The 17148-nt window shown below is 54.9% G+C and overlaps 1 protein-coding gene across 4 annotated transcripts in view; it reads left to right on the top strand.

Annotated features, from left to right (window-relative positions):
• Nucleotides 1-16728, top strand: part of ESRRB (estrogen related receptor beta) — a 38249-nt gene extending 21521 nt beyond the window's left edge. For 2 of the 4 annotated variants that reach the window (XM_075531406.1, XM_075531405.1), the window contains 4 exons: nt 513-623; nt 1108-1269; nt 9035-9304; nt 16484-16728. In XM_075531406.1, the coding sequence (XP_075387521.1) occupies nt 513-623; nt 1108-1269; nt 9035-9304; nt 16484-16728 (788 nt within the window). Of the gene's footprint in view, nt 1-512; nt 666-1017; nt 1270-9034; nt 9305-16483 lie in introns of all 4 variants that reach the window. The other 2 variants (XM_075531404.1, XM_075531407.1) reach the window with 2 other exon arrangements.
• Nucleotides 16729-17148: the final 420 nt, after the last annotated feature.

Below are 17148 nucleotides of genomic sequence, written 5' to 3'. Positions count from 1 at the left end.
ATGTTCAATTTGTACCAATGAAAATACATCCTGCCTATCAGATATTTTACATTATGATTCATCACAGTAACAAAATTACAGTTATAAAAGTAGCAATGAAAATAATTTCATGGTTGGGGTCACCACCCCAGGAGGAACTGTATTAAAGGGTGGCAGCATTAGGAAGGTTGAGAACCACTGGTCTATAGGAATGTGACTTCTTCCCCAACACACCTGGGTGGGGGGTCATGCTGCTGTGCCTCCCCTTTAGAAACAGCCTCACCAATTGACTGGAGGAGGGATTTCAGAAGGATGCTGAGTCCAGAGAGGCAGGGCCATGCCTGGGGCAGGTGTGATGGGCTGCCTCTGTTAAACAGTTGTTTTCAAAACCCTCCAGCCACCTGGCCTGCGGCTCGCCCCACAGCCACTAATGACACGGCCCTCAACTACTCGGCCAGCGTTGGCCTTCAGACACGGGTATCACCCGGCAGGTGCTGCATGACTCTTGAGACTGTCTCCCTTGCCACCCACAGGTGTGCGTCTCGACCGAGTACGTGGAGGTCGGCAGAAGTACAAGCGGCGGCTGGACTCAGAGAGCAGCCCATACCTGAGTTTACAGATTTCTCCGCCCGCCAAAAAGCCATGTGAGTGTCTGGGCAGTGCCTGTTGCTGGCCAGTGCCTGCTGGCTCCTGGAACCTAGCCTCACCTGGGGAAGTGCCACCCTCACAGTGCTGGGTGTTGGGTGCTAGATCTTAGGGGGGATGACATCAGTGTTGGGTGCTAGATCTTGGGGGAGATGACAATGTTGGGCCTTGGCGTGGTGCACCTCCTTCAGAGCTGGTCCACGTGGCCCCAGATGAAACATTTGCTTCTAAGAAGGCCAGGGGCCCCACTGACTAGAACATGTCCGCAGAGTTGCTTGGCACACTCCGCTCAGCAGTCACCCCCTTGGAGGACATCCTCCCTCAGGGAGGTTTCTCAGCAGCACGAGCCACCTCTGCTGGCAGCTCCATGGTATCAGAAAGGGGACCTGATGGCCACGTGTGTGCCCTTCTCCCATCCTGGGCCACACATGCCCTGGCCCCCATTCCTGGACACTTACCTGTCCCTCTCTGTTCTCCTGGCAGTGACCAAGATTGTCTCCTACCTGCTGGTGGCCGAGCCGGACAAGCTCTATGCCATGCCTCCCCCTGGCATGCCTGATGGGGACATCAAGGCCCTGACCACCCTCTGTGACCTGGCAGACAGGGAGCTCGTGGTCATCATTGGCTGGGCCAAGCACATCCCAGGTGAGTCATGTAACCTGACCGGTGGTCGTGGGTCTCGCAAGTGGAAGTCTGGGGCCCACCATGGAGCTTCGCCTGGTTTACGGGGGGATCTTTTCCTCTCCTGGTGGGCTTGGAGGGGCAGGTGTTTGGGAGGCCTGAGGATGTCTATGAGGTGCAGCCATCCTTCCTGAAGGGCCTATGATTGACATGAACATGAAATAACAGGAGTTGAGTCCGCTCTGGCTGGTGGCCACACATGCTGTGTGAGAGGAAGGAGTGCTGAATGGCTTGTAAGCAGATGGCCAGACTAGAACCTCCAACCTTCCTGTTAGCCGCCAAGTATGTTGACCATGTGCCTTGTCAGGTACTCCGATCTGTACGGTTGGGTTTGTAACCCCCAAAGAGCAGGCTCCTCCAACTCGCAGAGTCCCAGAGGTAGTACCTTCTTGTAGAGTTCATTATTAATCATCTGCTGACTTATAACCTAGAGGGCGCTGGAGTCTCTTCCTTTGCCAGGAGACAGGTAGTGAGGAGCCCTGGCGTTTGGAGTCAGTCCCAGGGAGGCGTCACTCGGCCTGTCTGTCACAAGGGTGTAGCGCTCGTGCCTCCCGCATGGGGTGATTTGCAGGCAGGGTGAGGCCCTGCGTGGGGCACATTGGCCTGGGCTCACAGCCATTGTGGGATCACACTCTTGCCATTTGCCTGGTCCCCAAGGGAGGCCTGTGGCTGGCTTGTGGTTCTTGAGCTTTCAGAGCATTTCAGAGTGTATGTAGCACACATGTGGGGCGAGAACCCAAACCCAGAACAATGCAACTCCACCCCAACGAGGGGCGTGGCAGGCCACAGGGCAGGCTGCTGCCAATGGCAAAGTCAGCAGTGTGAGAGGACCTGCTGCTCCGGGAGCCAAAGGTGAGACTGGCTACTCCGCTGGGGAACCCCCGGGGGCGGTTCTACCCTGCCTTAGGGAGTTGTGATCAGCCTTTCTGGCCCGTATTGGGAGGTGTGGGAGCCAGCGTGTATTTCCGTTTGTGGCACCTCTTAGTCGACCTGATGCACACCACAGGGACCTTGCTGCTCTGACTACGCCGCGACTCCTTCCCAGGCTCTCGAGCTCGCTTCCCCTCTGAAACATCCTGCCATGGCCACAGATTCTCACTAGCTGTGTGACACAGGGCAGCTTGCCTTCCTGCCTGTCGATAGACTATCAAAACCTACTGCCCCCAGTCGACGCCGACGCATGCAGCTCTATAGCACAGAGCAGGACTGCCCCTGTGGGTTTTCCGGGGTTGTCAGCCTTTGGGGGAGCAGAGAGCCTCTTCCGCTTCCCAAGAAGTTATGTGGACACTCTGCTACACTGCCATCCACCAGGAACCAAAACATCCATGTGCCATTCGGAATTTGCTGGCTTGAGGGGTCTGGCACCTGCAGTCTGCCTGCACGGGGTGCGTGATCATGAAACAAAGGCATGCTGCGAGCTGGGTGCCAGCCAAGGCCTGTGGTTGATGGGGCAAGTCTGGAAGAATTCCTCCTGTGTGTCTAGCGCACAGGACCGGGGTGCCTGCGTGGAGAGGGACCTGCTCAGAGAGACCAGGTGGCCGGGCTTACAGTTACAGGGGACTGGCAAAACTCCGCTGGCAGGGAGTCCCTAGTGGCCCCTGGGCATTCCGATTGGGTTGGGGGCGGGCGCCTGGACCTGAGCAGCAGTGTGCCCTCCCTCACTAAGGAGCTCAGTCTCCCAGGATTACGCACTCAGTACTTTCTGAATCTGCTCCGTGCTGCTTCAGCACAGTTGTGGGTCAGGCCACTGCTAAGACCCCTCAGCCTGGATTGCTCCAGTGACCCAGGGCCAAATCAGGTAGAGCCAGCCCTCCCCTACCGGCCCGCCCGCCCGCCCGGGGAAGCCGACCTTGGACCCAGCAATGGCTCAAGAGCGGCTGCTGGTGGGCCTCTGGGTCACTGCCTCTTTTCCCCCATCGTCCCCTCCCCCCCATCATCCAAGTAGCACATTCTCAGCAGTGAGCTCGCAGAACACAGGCTTGGGGACCTGCAGACCTGGGCTTGGTCTACCTAACTTCTGCCCTGATGGCGTCACTCCCTTGAGCTTCTGTGGCCTCATCTGTAAGATGGGGATAATTGTGGAGCCCTGTGTGTCCCCAGGACTGGGGGGAGGGCCTAGCGCCCCTCCCTGCACATAGGGAGTGCTTGATCAGTAGCCCAGGCGGGTACAAAGAAAAAGCCTCCTGTCGGAGGGGAGCAGGGTTTATCATTCTTCCTGGTCCAAAGCTGAGTTTTTTGTTTAAAAAGGAAACAAAATATGGGGGCTTTGTCTGTCTCAAGTGCTAATTTGCCTGTTTTGCATAAATCTGCATATGGAATTCAGTGTTTAAGGTGAAAGTAATTAGTAGTGTCTCCTGCCACTGCATGTAAGCCTCACACGAAGGGCAGCGATACATCAAGTGCCTGATGTTCATAAATGAATCAGGCCCCAGGTTGGATGGAAAGCTCAGGGGAAGGCCTTTTGGCAGGTGGCATAGGGAAAGGTGGCCTGAGCCCTGGACCTGTGTGGGCTCTGCTTGGCCCTGGTTCCTGGATAGACAGGACTTATCTCTTCTGACTGCTAAGGGACCGAACTTCCAGGAGGACCTTGGCTACCTCCCATACCACAGCCTCCTCCAGCCTCCAACCAGGGCCTGGCTCACAAGGGGCCGGCCATACTCGGTCTGGGCACGCCTCTGCCGAGTGTGCCCTGTGAGGAGTGGCAGTTGCCAGGAAGAGTTTTAGACAGTGTCTGTGCCAAGGGTCCAGTTTGGGAACAAGCTGCCGGACACAAACCAAAACTCAACTTCTCAGCGCATCGAAGAACTCGTGGTGCCGGTTCTCATCACTGCGCCGCGAGGCCTCCAGCCTCGACCCCTCTCTGTTTAGTGTCCAGTTGACACCAACTCCGTGTGCACCAGAATAAGACCTTGCTGGGCTTCCACCATCTTCACGCTTGTTGGTTTTGTAAGCTCAGGTCTCGTGGTCATGGCCAGTGCGTGTCTTAGGGACTTCCAACTTGGAGAACTCATCATCCATTGGCACGATCCTGGTTATCTGACCATCTCCTAGTATGGTCCATAGCGATCTCACTGGCTCGTTTTCAGAAATAGGATCACCAGGTCTTTCTTGCTAGTCTCTCTTAGTCTGGATTCTCCGCTGGAATCTGTCCACCATTAGTGACCCTGCTAGTATTTGCTGGCATGACTTCAGGCATCATAGTGACTCATAAGCCACCACTGTCATCCGGACACACAGATGACTGGTGGGTTTCTTCGGCCCCCACACATGATAAGACACAGGATGGTGTTCAGAGGGCTGCAGGAAGAAAGAGCAGAGTGTGAGTCTAGACTAGTAGACAGTGAGCAAATTCGTGAAGTCCAGAAGGACATTCGGACGCTGTGGGTGGCAGCTCCTGGTGCTTCTGCACAGAAGATGGCAGGGTCTTGGTGAATGAGCTCTGAGAGGACCAGCTTAGTCAGCGTGCTGGACCCTGTGAGCACCCATGCATTTCCTGTCTTGGGGACCCACAGTTCTGAGCCCGAGTTCACAGGGTGCGGCCACAGGAACGTGGGCCTCACGTGATTCCCCAGAAAGCAGCTGCTCTTCCGCTCCAGCCAGCCCGACGTTGCCCTGTCCTCAGGTTGAGTTTGCTGAGGGAGGAGTGCCGCATTACCCAGAGGGCAGGCCCCGCTCTTTAGCCTTGTTCCCCAAGAGCGCAGGGTTACACCCAGAGCCTGTTACGAGGTGAGGGGTGTCACGTGTTGAATTGCAGGCTTCTCACGTTATTAGCTCGCTGTCCTCCTGGGCAGCCCATAGGCTGTCCAACCGAGCGTCTCTGTCATTCCTGCCAGGTCTGGGTGACATTGGCATGGCCCTTGTCAGGGGACCCAGCGGCCTCCTCACCAAGGGTCCCAGGTAGCCACTATGTGGCTCATGTTGGGAAGAGGGGACCGCCAGCGGCCGATGAAATATGGGGTGCCGAGTGACAGCAGCTGTGTCTGGAGTGGCCTCAGATCCTATAATTACATCTCCCTTTATTACCTCTGCTAATGGCCCTCCAGGTCGACAGAAACGATAATAAATTAACAGATTATGAACTCCACTTGCCACAAATTACATGCCTTTTTTTTTTTTAATTCTAGGAGCTCCTGCTGCCGAGCCATTGGGGGAGGGGTGGGCTTGGAAGGGCCTGGTGCTAGGAGATCAGCTGGTGCAGATAAGGCAGTATTCCTGGGGCAGCAGGGCCCAGGCAGGCCATGGGGGGCACGCATTGGGACACAGCAGCCAGCTTGGCTGCGCTCAGCTAGGCATGGGCAGCCTGTCAGCCTCTGAGAGGGGCCCCACTGTCCCAGAAATGCCAGGAACTGGATAGGGAAAGAGATCCTGCCATGCACAATGAGGGTGCTGGCCAGAAGGGTGCATGCCTGTGTGATGGTTAGAAATAAGAGAACATGTGCTTCTAGTGAAGAAAGGTGCATGGAGCTCCTGGGCACTTGTGGAGGTTCAGATCCACCCAGAGGTGTCTCAGGAGGTAGGCCCGGCACCCTGCTTTGAAAACCCCATGGAGCACAGGTGTGCTCTGACAAGTGGAGCTGCCTTTAATTTCGTTATAAGCACACGTCTGCTTGTTTCTCTACCTCCTCCCCACCCCACAACCAAAAGGACCAAACTGGCTGCCATCATCAGATGGATGCAGGACAGGCTAGAGCTGTCCCTGTGAGTTTCCGAAACTGCACGGAGTAGAAAGCCCCATCTTTCTCCTGCAGAGCTGCTGGTGGTTCAGAACTGCTGACCTTGCAGTTAGTTAGCAATCTAAAACTCATAGCCGCTACGCCACCAGGGCTCCTGGTCCTGTGCCCCGTCCCCTGCCCCCCAGTGGGGGTATGGTCATACTGAAACACTGTTAAAGCCTGTCTCCCCCCCCCGTAATGAGATCAGGTGGTAGCACTTAGTCTGTGCTAAGTGGTGTTGTGTTATCACTGGTACCCTCTCCACAGCGTAGTCCAAACAAACCCAGGAGGCGAGTGCTATTCCTGCTCCCATAGGACAGATGAGAAACCTGAGGCACAGAGCGGTCCACTCGCCCAGGGTCAGCGGGCTCTTCATGTAAGGTAGTGGGAAACACCAGCACTCCCCCCTTTCTGGCGCACAATGAAGCAGGCTGTAGCCACTAGGCAGTGCAGTGGAGCAGACATTGGGTTTTCAAAGCTCTTTCTAGCTCCTGTTGATTGAAGATGGTCAGGTGGGAGAGAGAGGTATTTAGACCAGCTGGCCAAGAGGTCTCGCCACACGCCTGACAGGGACAGGCATGTTCTCCATCACACCCCTCTCCGAGAGCAGGGCTGCCTCTTACAGATGCATCCATAGTACGTACGATTGGTAGCTACGCCCAAGCTGAGCCCAGGGCCTGAGAGGGTCATGCTGAGATTTTTTTAATTAAATTTTTATTTAAAAAATATGAACACTCTACAAGTTGTAAGAATATTAAAACATTTTGTGTTATATCTCAAATTTTGATGAGTATAGCAATAAAGTCAGTAAGGGTACTTTTGGAAATCTCCCCTATTGATGTTATTGTTTTAAGCATTTTATTGGGAGCTCTTATAACATTCCATATGTCAATTGTGTCAAGCAAAATTGTACATATGTTGCCATCATCATGTTCCAAACATTTCCTTTCTATTTGAGCCCTCGGTCTCTGCTTCATTCTGAGTCTTGTGAGCATGTTTCCTTGGCCTCTGGGATCAAGACCCAATACCTGGTATCCACCTGCCCCACGGCTCAGGGCACAGGGACAGGAGTTGCCAGGTAACAATTCCCCAGAGGCCCTGCAGGCCTCCAATCTCAAGTGCCCTGCCGTGTGTTCTGGGACCCCTCCTCTACCGTGGCTCTTCGTGCGGGTGTAATTGGGAGTGAATGAGGATCCTAACCTTCCTGAAGGCAGGCCCTCTCCATCCCGGCGTCCAGCACGGAGCCCGGCGAGAGCAGGTGCTGGATGAGCATTTGCCAAGTGACTGCAGGGCCAGACGCACCAGTAACAGTTTTCCCACGACCTCACCTAAGGGACCACGGGACCCCCAGGGGTCTTTCTTCATTTTCTGAAGGCTGGGTCCTCCCTTCCCTTCCTCGTAACCACTTTCCAAGTCGCTTGTGTGTGTGCGCGGACACACACACACACACACGTGCTGGCTGATTGGTATCTGTTAATTAATGTTGCCCCAGGCCCCTCGCTCCCTCAGAGGCCTGATAACAGAAATTGGATGTCCGTTTCTATCTATTATTACCTTCCGGCTCCCCCACCATGACCAGCCACACACGTTCTCTCCCACGTGTGAAATCAGGACAAGAACCTCCATCCACCTCCCCAGACCCTCCTCCCCAGCCGGTGCCATCTCTCCAGTAGCTGCTGCCAGCTGGTTACCAAGCCCCGGGTGGGGCACCGTGGGCCAGGGAGCTACAAGGTCAGGTCAGACTAGGAGGGCGGCCAGCTGAGGGGAGAGGGCTTGGACCTCAGGGATATACCCCTAAGTAGACCAGTCATGTGCTGTTGGAAAAGGGGGAACCGCAGGGTGAGAGGTGAGAGGCTGGATGGCCTGCAGGCACATCCAGGGCCGGGGGACAGGATTGCAGAAGGAGTGGTTCCTGCCACACCAGCTCAGATGTGTGTGTTGAGGGGGGCGGGCTGTGCTGAGCATGCTCTTCACACACCCCCCACTCCCCACCACCCCCATGGGGCAGATAGGCTGAGGTCTGAAGCCAGCCAGTGCGTGGAAGAAAAGTCTAACTTGGGGAGCTTGACTCTGGAAATCCAGCAGGATGCCCAAGGTCAGCTCTGTTGTCTAGTCGTCGGGATGTGTCCCTGAGCTGCTGGGCGTTGGGCTGCTAACTGCAAGGCCAGCATATCGGAGCCACCGGCGGCGACTCCCAGGGAGAAAGATGGGCTTTCTACTCCCAAAAACTCACAGGGGGCAGTTCTACCCTGTCCTATACGGTAGAACTTAGCGACGTCCACTGATGGCAGTGAGTTTGATTTGTCTTAAATTAGCTCACGTTCAACCCCAAATTGATGCTATGCCCATTTCACAGACAAGGAAGTTGAGATTTGGAGAAGTTTCACGACTTAGACAAAGTCAGCCTGCAGCTGGGAAAGGGGCAGTAGGGACCCAAACCTATGTCCTCTCCAGAGCACTTTGGACAGGGCACTGTGGCTATCTGGTGTCATCCCTACCCCAACCTTTTTGATTGCTGGGTGAGCCTGCTGCTTGTCTGGGGAGGAGGCCCTCTTAACAGTCTCAGGATTTGCTTAGTGGTGATGTATCCTTCCACCTTGGCCCAGAACACCCAACTGGACCTTGGGATCCCACCAGGGTCTCAGTACAACAGAGATGCTGCATTAAGGTCCAGGTGTCACTTGTTTGAGCAGAATGGCGGGGGGCCTGGGAACTCTCAGAGTGGAAGTGGGAAGGGGTGGGGGCTACACCACCGTCTCCTGATGCTATTCAGAATCCAGGAGCTGCTTAATGACACGAGTATTTAATTCATCAGAGTGTCATCACTGACATTTGAAAATATAATAACTGTAAACATTGACTGTATTCTCGTTAGGGAAGCCTTTCCTGGGAATTCCAGGTCGGGCTCAGTTCACCAGCAGGAGCAGCAAGGGTACCCAGCAGACTCCTGAGCTGTCTCCGGGCTTCCCTCGGCCCGCCTACATGACCGTCACCCCTCGGCCCTGCTCTCCCCGCAGGCTTCTCGAACCTTACGCTGGGGGACCAGATGAGCCTGCTGCAGAGCGCCTGGATGGAAATCCTCATCCTGGGCATCGTGTACCGCTCGCTGCCCTACGAGGACAAGCTGGTCTATGCGGAGGACTACATCATGGACGAGGAGCATTCGCGCCTGGTGGGGCTGCTAGAACTCTACCGCGCCATCCTGCAGCTGGTCCGAAGATACAAGAAGCTCAAAGTGGAGAAGGAGGAGTTCGTGACTCTCAAGGCCCTGGCACTCGCCAACTCAGGTGAGGGCAGCTGGGGGGTGGGGGGCAGTCCGAGGGGGAGGGGCGCGGAGAGTAGTGGCGCTGCCGGATGAGGTGTCGACACAGACGGACATGCGGGGTCCAGACTGGAGTGACCGAGGTGGCCAGGATGGCCACTGTGGGTGGACTATTTTCTTCTAAGTACTTCATTGACGAGGCACCTGCTTGTGCCCTGCGGGTGCAGGCCAGCACTTTGTGAAGGAGGGCCCTCGGGGACCAGGCGGCCAGAGGCGACTCCCGCTTGGTTGGACAAGTTGTCTCACTCTGTGCCTCACGTCCTCAGTAGCCCCCAAGATGAAGCGGGTCTTATTTCTACATAGTGATAACATGCATAGAACATGTCTGACACCTAGTAAGTGGTCAGTAAGGGTTAGCCTGGCGCCGAAGCAGTTACCGATGGGGCTGCACCAGCCATCCCCATGAGAGAAAGACGGACTTTGTCCTCCCATAGAGTTACAGCCTCAGTTGTACCCTGTCCTGTCAAATCGAGTCTCCATGAGCCAGCATCGATTCAATGGCAATGAGTTTGAGAGCTGGTTTTATGGGCTTATTTTGGGGTCCCTCATAGGGTGCACACAGTCAACACTCTGCTGCTCACGGAATGTTTGAAGGATAAGGCCACCCCAAGGCAGCTTGAAAGGAAGGCCTGGCCATCTAAAACGGAGCCCCCCTGAACAGCTTACGGGGCACAGTTCGAGCCTGACACTCAGGCTTGCCATGAGTCGGAATCACCACCGTGGCAAGGCGATGAGGTTACTGAGTTCCTACCAGCAGCACAGATGTGGCAGCGGCGGCTGGGAAAGAAAGCACAGCTTAAAGCTGTCAGAGCTTAGGACTCAAACCTGAATCAATCTAAGCCCAGACTTGCCTACTCCTTGATGTTTTTCTCTCCTAAACAAAATTTACTTAATCTGGTATAAAAAGGGGGCCCTCACTGCAGATCTTTAGCACCAATATTTGATTATCTGGGGAGAGAGAGACTGGGCTGAGCTTGAATTGAATGGCCTTCAGCATCAAGTCTGGGCTCTGCACTGGTATTGGAGTGTGGGGTGCAGGAGAAGGGCGGTTGTGGGGGGATATTCCCACCCTGAAATAGATATCAGGATGTACCCACTCAGCACTGCTGCAGGCTCAGCCCTGGGATCGGATGGTCCCAAGTTCAAATTCTCACTCTGACACTCCCAAATACTATGGCTTGGCCACATTGGCTCACCTCTTAGCTCCATGTCCATGTGCCTGAAATGAGGCTATCCCAGCGTAATCAGCGATTGACTGGAGATAAAGTACTTAGCCTAGTGCCTGGCCTAGAGGAAATGTCCCATAAATATTAATTATTATCAATATTAATATTAGCGGACCTGGTTCGCTGCATATGGAAATGGGAGAGCTGGTTCCAGATGGAAACAGTGCAGGTAGGACAGCCAACTGGTTTGTCCACTACTATCCTGTTCTTAGCACAACCCTCAGTCCCCAGGAGACCAGAATGTCTGGCTCACAAAGAAGGTAGCTACCTGTACACACCTGGCAGAGATGTCTAGGGCGGCTGTAGCAGAAGGACCACAAGTGGGTGGCATTAGCAGACACATTTATTTTCTCACAGCGAAGGAGGGGAAAAGCACACACACACACACTCTGACCTTGTCTCTGAGGTCGACCAGTGCCTTGGCATGCACCGGACCCCCATCTCCCGGCTAATCTCTCATATCTCTGAGAGACTGACTCCAAGACACTCCCCTGCCCCCACCAAGCTGCCTCATCAGCATGATAAAGATGATCCTTTCCCAAATGGGCTCTAAACTCCAGGTGGAGTTTAGGATCGACTGCACATAGATTTGGGGATATGGTTCCACCTGTCACAGGGACACCAGGATGTCCAGCCCTGTTGCTCTTTCTGGGATTTGTTCATCCAGCCTCCGTGCTGTGCTTTGCCCCATGGGTCCTAGGGCCCCTTTCCATGCCTTCAACCAACACAGAGCAAAGGCCAAGTACTTGTGATGCCGAGGCGCCACCCCAGCATTGCTGTCCCGTCCCTTGTCCCACCCAGCCTCCCTCAGGCCCCCTTTCCTTAGAGAGCGCCCTCAATAAACCACATGCACGGGGGCAGGCTCTGCTCCTGCCCATGGCCGGACTGAGTCCACAGAGGGAACTATTGTTTTAGGTCCAAATCCTTTTACAAGGCAAAGCCCACAACAAGGTAACTGACAAGTTGCTTCTCTAGGGGGGCTTGCTGGCACTGTGGTGACAAGCTGGGCTTTTGACCGCTAGGTCCGTAGTTCTAAGCCTCCATCCGCTCCACAAAGAAAGACAGGCTTTCTATTCTATAACTTCCCAGAAGCAATTCTGCCCTGTCCGGTAGGGTCGCTGAGCCAGCATTGACTTGAGGGCAGTCAGTTCGGTTTGGTGTTCAGTCTCCCTTCTTAGGAAGGAAATGGTAGTGTGTTCGCTCTTGGAGAGTGCTAGTAATGGACTCATGGCTTTTTAAGCTCAGTGTCAGATTTACAGAATAACCGAGCAGATAGTACATGAGTTTTATAACCGCCTCCCCCTGCCTCCCCACCCGGGCACACTTTGTATGTGCGCATCTTTTCATGAACAGCTCCAGTTCGTGTTAGGCATTTGTTACAGTTAGCAAGCCCGTAGCGATGCGTTTTTCAATAAAAGCCTGTCGTCTGCATGGAGTCTGTCTTTGCTTTCTCTACTGCAAAGAGACTGGTGGTTCTAGCCTGCCCCCGGGAGTCTTTGGGGGAAAGACCAGGCTCACTGCTTCCCTAAGGAATCCAGTTATACTCACCAAGGCTTGCTATGAGTCAGCCGCCACTTGCCAGTGCCTTGAGGGTGGCACATCCTAGGCGGATCCTCACAGATCTCTCCCCTCTCCCTCACAGCCTCAGGGATGCTGTAGCCAGCTGTCACAGAGAGGCTGAGACTCAGGGGCACAGGAGGACAGGCAGGCAGTTCGGCTGAGGAGGCAGGGTGAGCAAAGCCAGGGGCGGGCAAATGGAGGCCTGCAAGTGGTCACACAGGTTGCTAACCTCAAGGTCAGCAGTTTGAAACCACCAGCCACCTGAAGGTGAAAGACAAGTCTTTCTTACTCCCGTGAAGAGTGACAGCCTTGGAAACCCACAGGGGCAGGTCTGTCCTGTCAGAATGGACTCGGGGACAGAGTGGTTTGGTTTGGTTAGGTTCAACTCTTACCAGATAAGGTCAGACTGGCAAAGAAAATCAAGACCCAGGAGGCCAGGCAGGCCCTCTGTCCCACCCCTCCCTGCCTGCACCAATTGCCCCAGCTCTCCCATGGCTCTTTGGCTCAACCAGCAGCTCTCTTCCTCTGAGCCTCAGGGCACCTCCTTCCCCTCCCCTCCCAACCCCTCTCTAGCTCTGGTTCTCTCTCCCTCTCCCGCCAGCACATGCCACACATGGATTGGGTAGGTCGAACTCACCAGCGGTTTCTAGCCAGGGTCCAGCCTTGCCGGGGTCATGCTCTGCCGTGGGGATCAACCATCCAGGAATCCAGACTCACTGCCTCAGTGGGAGGTTAGGTTTGACTCTTCTTCCTCCTCCTCCTCCCTCAACTTTGTACTATGCTTTGGGTGAAAGTTGACGGCTCTAGGTGGACGTTTACATAGATTTGTTTTCCATTGAAAAATCGTGTATCAATTGCTCATGACACTGGTTGTGCAATCCCTGCAATATACCAGTGTGCTCCCCATTTCTTCCCGGGGTCCCCCATGTCCATTCTTCTGGATTCCCTGCTCCTCCTCATCTTTGGTAGGGGCAGATGTTGCCCTTCTTGTCTCGTATACTAGATCGTTCTAAGGAGCACATTCTTCCTGGGAGTCCGTGTTTTATTTTTCAGGCCCATCCAGTAACTGGCTGCATGGTGGTGTCTGGAAGTATCTTCATTTTTGTAACCTGTTTTATAGGCCTCTCATTCGCATATCCAACAAGTCAGTAGTTCCGTCACATCCAGAAGAGTTGTACAACCATCGTCATAGTCCGTCTTGGAGCATCTTCTTCCTTCTTGTACTCATTGTTATCAGCTGCTCCCCCCACCTCCCGCCTGCCCTCTTTGTTTCTCACCAACCCACCCCCCCCACCTCCCCGCTGCACCCTCTTGAGTTTTGAGGTAGAAGCTTGTCTTCGGGTAATCATCCCTGGGCGTCAGTCTCTTTCAGACCAATCAGTCTGCTTTTAGCTTTTTAATTTGAATTTTGTTCTCTCTATATATTTTTATCTGTTCTAACAGGGACCTTGGGTTTTGGTCCAGCTCAGAGTGGTCAGCAGCAGGAGCTGGGCCCCACTGCTCTCAGAGAGGGAAGCTTGGGACTCATTGCTTCCATGAGAGTAGGTTTTCCTCATTGCCTGTTGCTGCAGGCCAGACGGGACCACCCACAAACTTAGACCTCAGAGAGCACACGCCAGACTACACGATCTTTATGAGCTGTGTCTTGCCACTGGTCTTAGAGACCCCTTGAGACTGTGGCCCTTGGCCTTCAAGGCCAGTTATTCAGCCCCAATGACTTAAGTAGCTTCTGTAACTGGCCCCCATGTGCACATTCCATGAGTATGCACACAGCATTGAAAAGTCGGTATATTGGAATGCCTACCACCATATGATTCCACAACTATATGAATTCCAAAGAGTGGAATTTACCAAAAATAACTTTTTGGAGCTGTCAGGCAGGATGCTGGGTGGCCTGTGGGACGTGCTGGTGGCCCCTGGGGTAGGGGTTAAGACACGAGCATGAACATAAGCAGCAAGACAGGCAGCGAATTGAACTGGAAGGGAGGCTCAGGTCAGGGTCCAGGTGCCATCGAGGAGAGAGTAATGGTTTTCAGCTGGTGGGCCATGGGGTAGGGGATGGATGCTGAACTGGACCTTAGAGCAAGGGCGATCCGTGCCAGGGAAGAGTGGGGCCAGATTTCATAATGGAGTCACCCATTTAACCCTTTCATAACCCAGTGGACATTTGGTACTCACGACCACTTTCAGTCCTGCAGCTTTCTTAGGACATAGCTGTCCCGGTTGTAGCATGTGATACTGCCTGGCAAGGTCCTGCAAGAATCGAAGGGGGAAAAAGAGCCTCACTCCATCAGTCTGCCCCCTTGGGACATACATATATATCCCTGAAAATCCATATTACCTCAAATTTTTTTCTTGATTTTAGCATGCCTTCTATTATTGAACACACATGGGATCCACGGAAATTCAAAAGACAGTCAATAATTCAGTTACAGCAGGAAATGGGGAAGGGATGTGTCTGCGTGGAGAGAGCATTCTGGACAAGCAGTTTGCTGTCAGACCCGGGACTTCAGGGCTGTGCAGGGAGGTTGTCCACTGCCAGGGAGCCGAGGCCGATGCATAAGGGATAGGATTGTGTCCGGGGCAAGATCACCACCCAGGCCGTCAAAGAAGGAGCATGTTAGTTGGAGGGAGAGGCTGGAGGAAGGGGGGGGTGGTGGAGCAAGTGACCACTGAGGTGGTCCTGTGGGAGCCACTGCGAAGGTTGCAAGAATGGGACAGAGTGGTTGAAGGTGCTTGATACTCCACGGAAGAGCAGCAGGCAGAAACAGGCCATGGCCCCCACCTGGCCCCTCGGGAAGCCTGCTGGCCGTCTGTCACCCCTATCGCAAGGCTCCCTGACAGCTGAAAAATTCATAGCCATTGATTTTGTAATTAACAGTTTATCAATGCCATCGATACAAACTCGCTGATGGATCACAAAGAAATTAATCTTGAGATGTTATTTTATTTCATTTTTGTTGAAGGCAGCTGCCAATTTGGCCCTGACTTGAGGAGGTGTGGGAGGGCGGGGAGAGGGAGCTGGTGGAGGTCAGGGGGTGGGGATGGCCACTGGGGGCCTTGTAGGACCCTCTTAAGTGAGTTCTCTGGAAAGGGTCGCCGCCTGGGGATGGAGCCAGACTACGTTTCCATCTGGCAACAGAAGCTGGAGGAGGCATGTGTAGGGCGGAGGCATACCTGCAGCAAGGGCACCTGGGGCTTTTCATTGTAGTTGCCCTTGGTCTCCAGGGATCCCTCTACACCAGTGGTTCTCAACCTTCCTAATGCTGCGACCCACGAATACAGTTCCCCATGTGGTGGTGAGCCCCCAACCACAGCATTATTCTCGTTGCTACTTCATCACTGTCAGTTTGCTACTGTTAGGAATTGGGCAACCCCTGTGAAAGGGTCGTTCGACCCCCAAAGGGGTTGCGACTGCACCAACCCAGCAGGCAGAGAGGAGCAGCCCCTTCGCTGCCAGGGTTTCGGGCAACAACCCTCCTGCTTCAAAGTCTCCCCACTCCCACGTACCCACACCCCGCCTTCTGCAGGGGCGGCGCTGGGCGTTGCCTTGCAGGACCACTAGAGAATGGCAATAGACTACTTGGTAGTGCGCATGTGTATTACCTGCTGGCTGGCTGGCTGGCTCGCTCAATCACTCACCCACCTTGCCCGGCTCAAACCTCATTGTAACCCATTTGTCGTGGGTGTCTCCCACCCTCCCAAGGTCTAGGTAAATTTGACCTAGACCCCTAATTGTCGGCCTGAGTCTAGCCCACCCTTAAGTTCCCGAGAACCACCAGCAGCCCCCTCCAGCACCGTGACTGGCACCAGAGGGCACTCGATGGGACCTCAGTGCCCTCACTGCATGTGGCAGGAGCAGCCACGGGGACATTGTGCTGCTGCCACCATGGGCCAAGCATCGACTTTTGGCCATGCACTCTCCTGACCACCTGTGTTCTGTTACACCATTTAACCCCTTTGGGGCGTGGTGGCTATGGTTTCATTTCCTAAATGAGGCAGGGAGAAGTTAAACTATGTAAAGCCACACAGCCTGTGAGGAAAGCAGGATTCGATAACCCCCCCACCCTGCAGGGTGACCCACTGGTCTGCTCCTGTTCCTGCCCTTCAGGGGCCTGGGGGTGTGTGCGTCTCATTGCCATCTGGGGTGGTTTCTTAAGTGCTCACCCTAGATGCAGGTCTCTGTGGGTTTGAGCCCAGCTCTCCCACTAGCCTGGGGCCTCCATGTGGCAGATCCCCCCCTCCCCCCGCGCAGGGTCCGGGTTTCCCCCCTCTTTCAAGTGGGCATGGAGCATGGAAGCAGAGGCCCCCGGCCACCTCCCTGGCTGTCCCGCTCACGCTCGCCCTTGCGCCTGCAGACTCCACGTACATCGAGGACCTGGAGGCCGTCCAGAAGCTGCAGGACCTGCTGCATGAGGCGCTGCAGGACTACGAGCTGAGCCAGCGCCACGAAGAGCCGCGGAGGACCGGCAAGCTGCTGCTGACACTGCCCCTGTTGCGGCAGACAGCGGCCAAGGCAGTGCAGCACTTCTACAGCGTGAAACTGCAGGGCAAGGTGCCCATGCACAAACTCTTCCTGGAGATGCTGGAGGCCAAGGTCTGACGGCGGCGGACGGACAGACGGACGGGCAGACGGCCCCCACCGAGGAGACCTCCACAGCCACCAGCGCCGCCCTTCGGAGACTCAGCGCAGCCCCAGGGAAGGGCGCTTGGCTCGGCTGTGTGTGCAGACTCCTGGTGCAGGGGGTGGGGCAGGGGGTGGGGGGCAGGGGCGAGGCTCATCTGTAAGCTGCTTTTTCTTTGGTATGTTTCCCCTCTCCGTGGGCATTCCCGGGGGCGCTACGCCAGGGTGCACGCCCCTGGGACTAGTGACCACATGGAGGAGATGTCCCGGTCCCCCAATAAACAGCTGAGAGAGGCAGCATGTACCTTTCCTCTCTCCCTTGGCCGCCTCCCCATCCAAGGCTGGGGGTGGGGGTGGGTGGGAGGGGTGTGCTCAGGCCCCGGATGCTGTCGAATTCCA

Source organism: Tenrec ecaudatus, chromosome 14 (assembly GCF_050624435.1).
Source record: "Tenrec ecaudatus isolate mTenEca1 chromosome 14, mTenEca1.hap1, whole genome shotgun sequence".
Classification (NCBI taxonomy): domain Eukaryota; kingdom Metazoa; phylum Chordata; class Mammalia; order Afrosoricida; family Tenrecidae; genus Tenrec; species Tenrec ecaudatus.
Note: the sequence above shows the minus strand (reverse complement) of the source record. Positions and strands in the feature narration are given on the sequence as shown.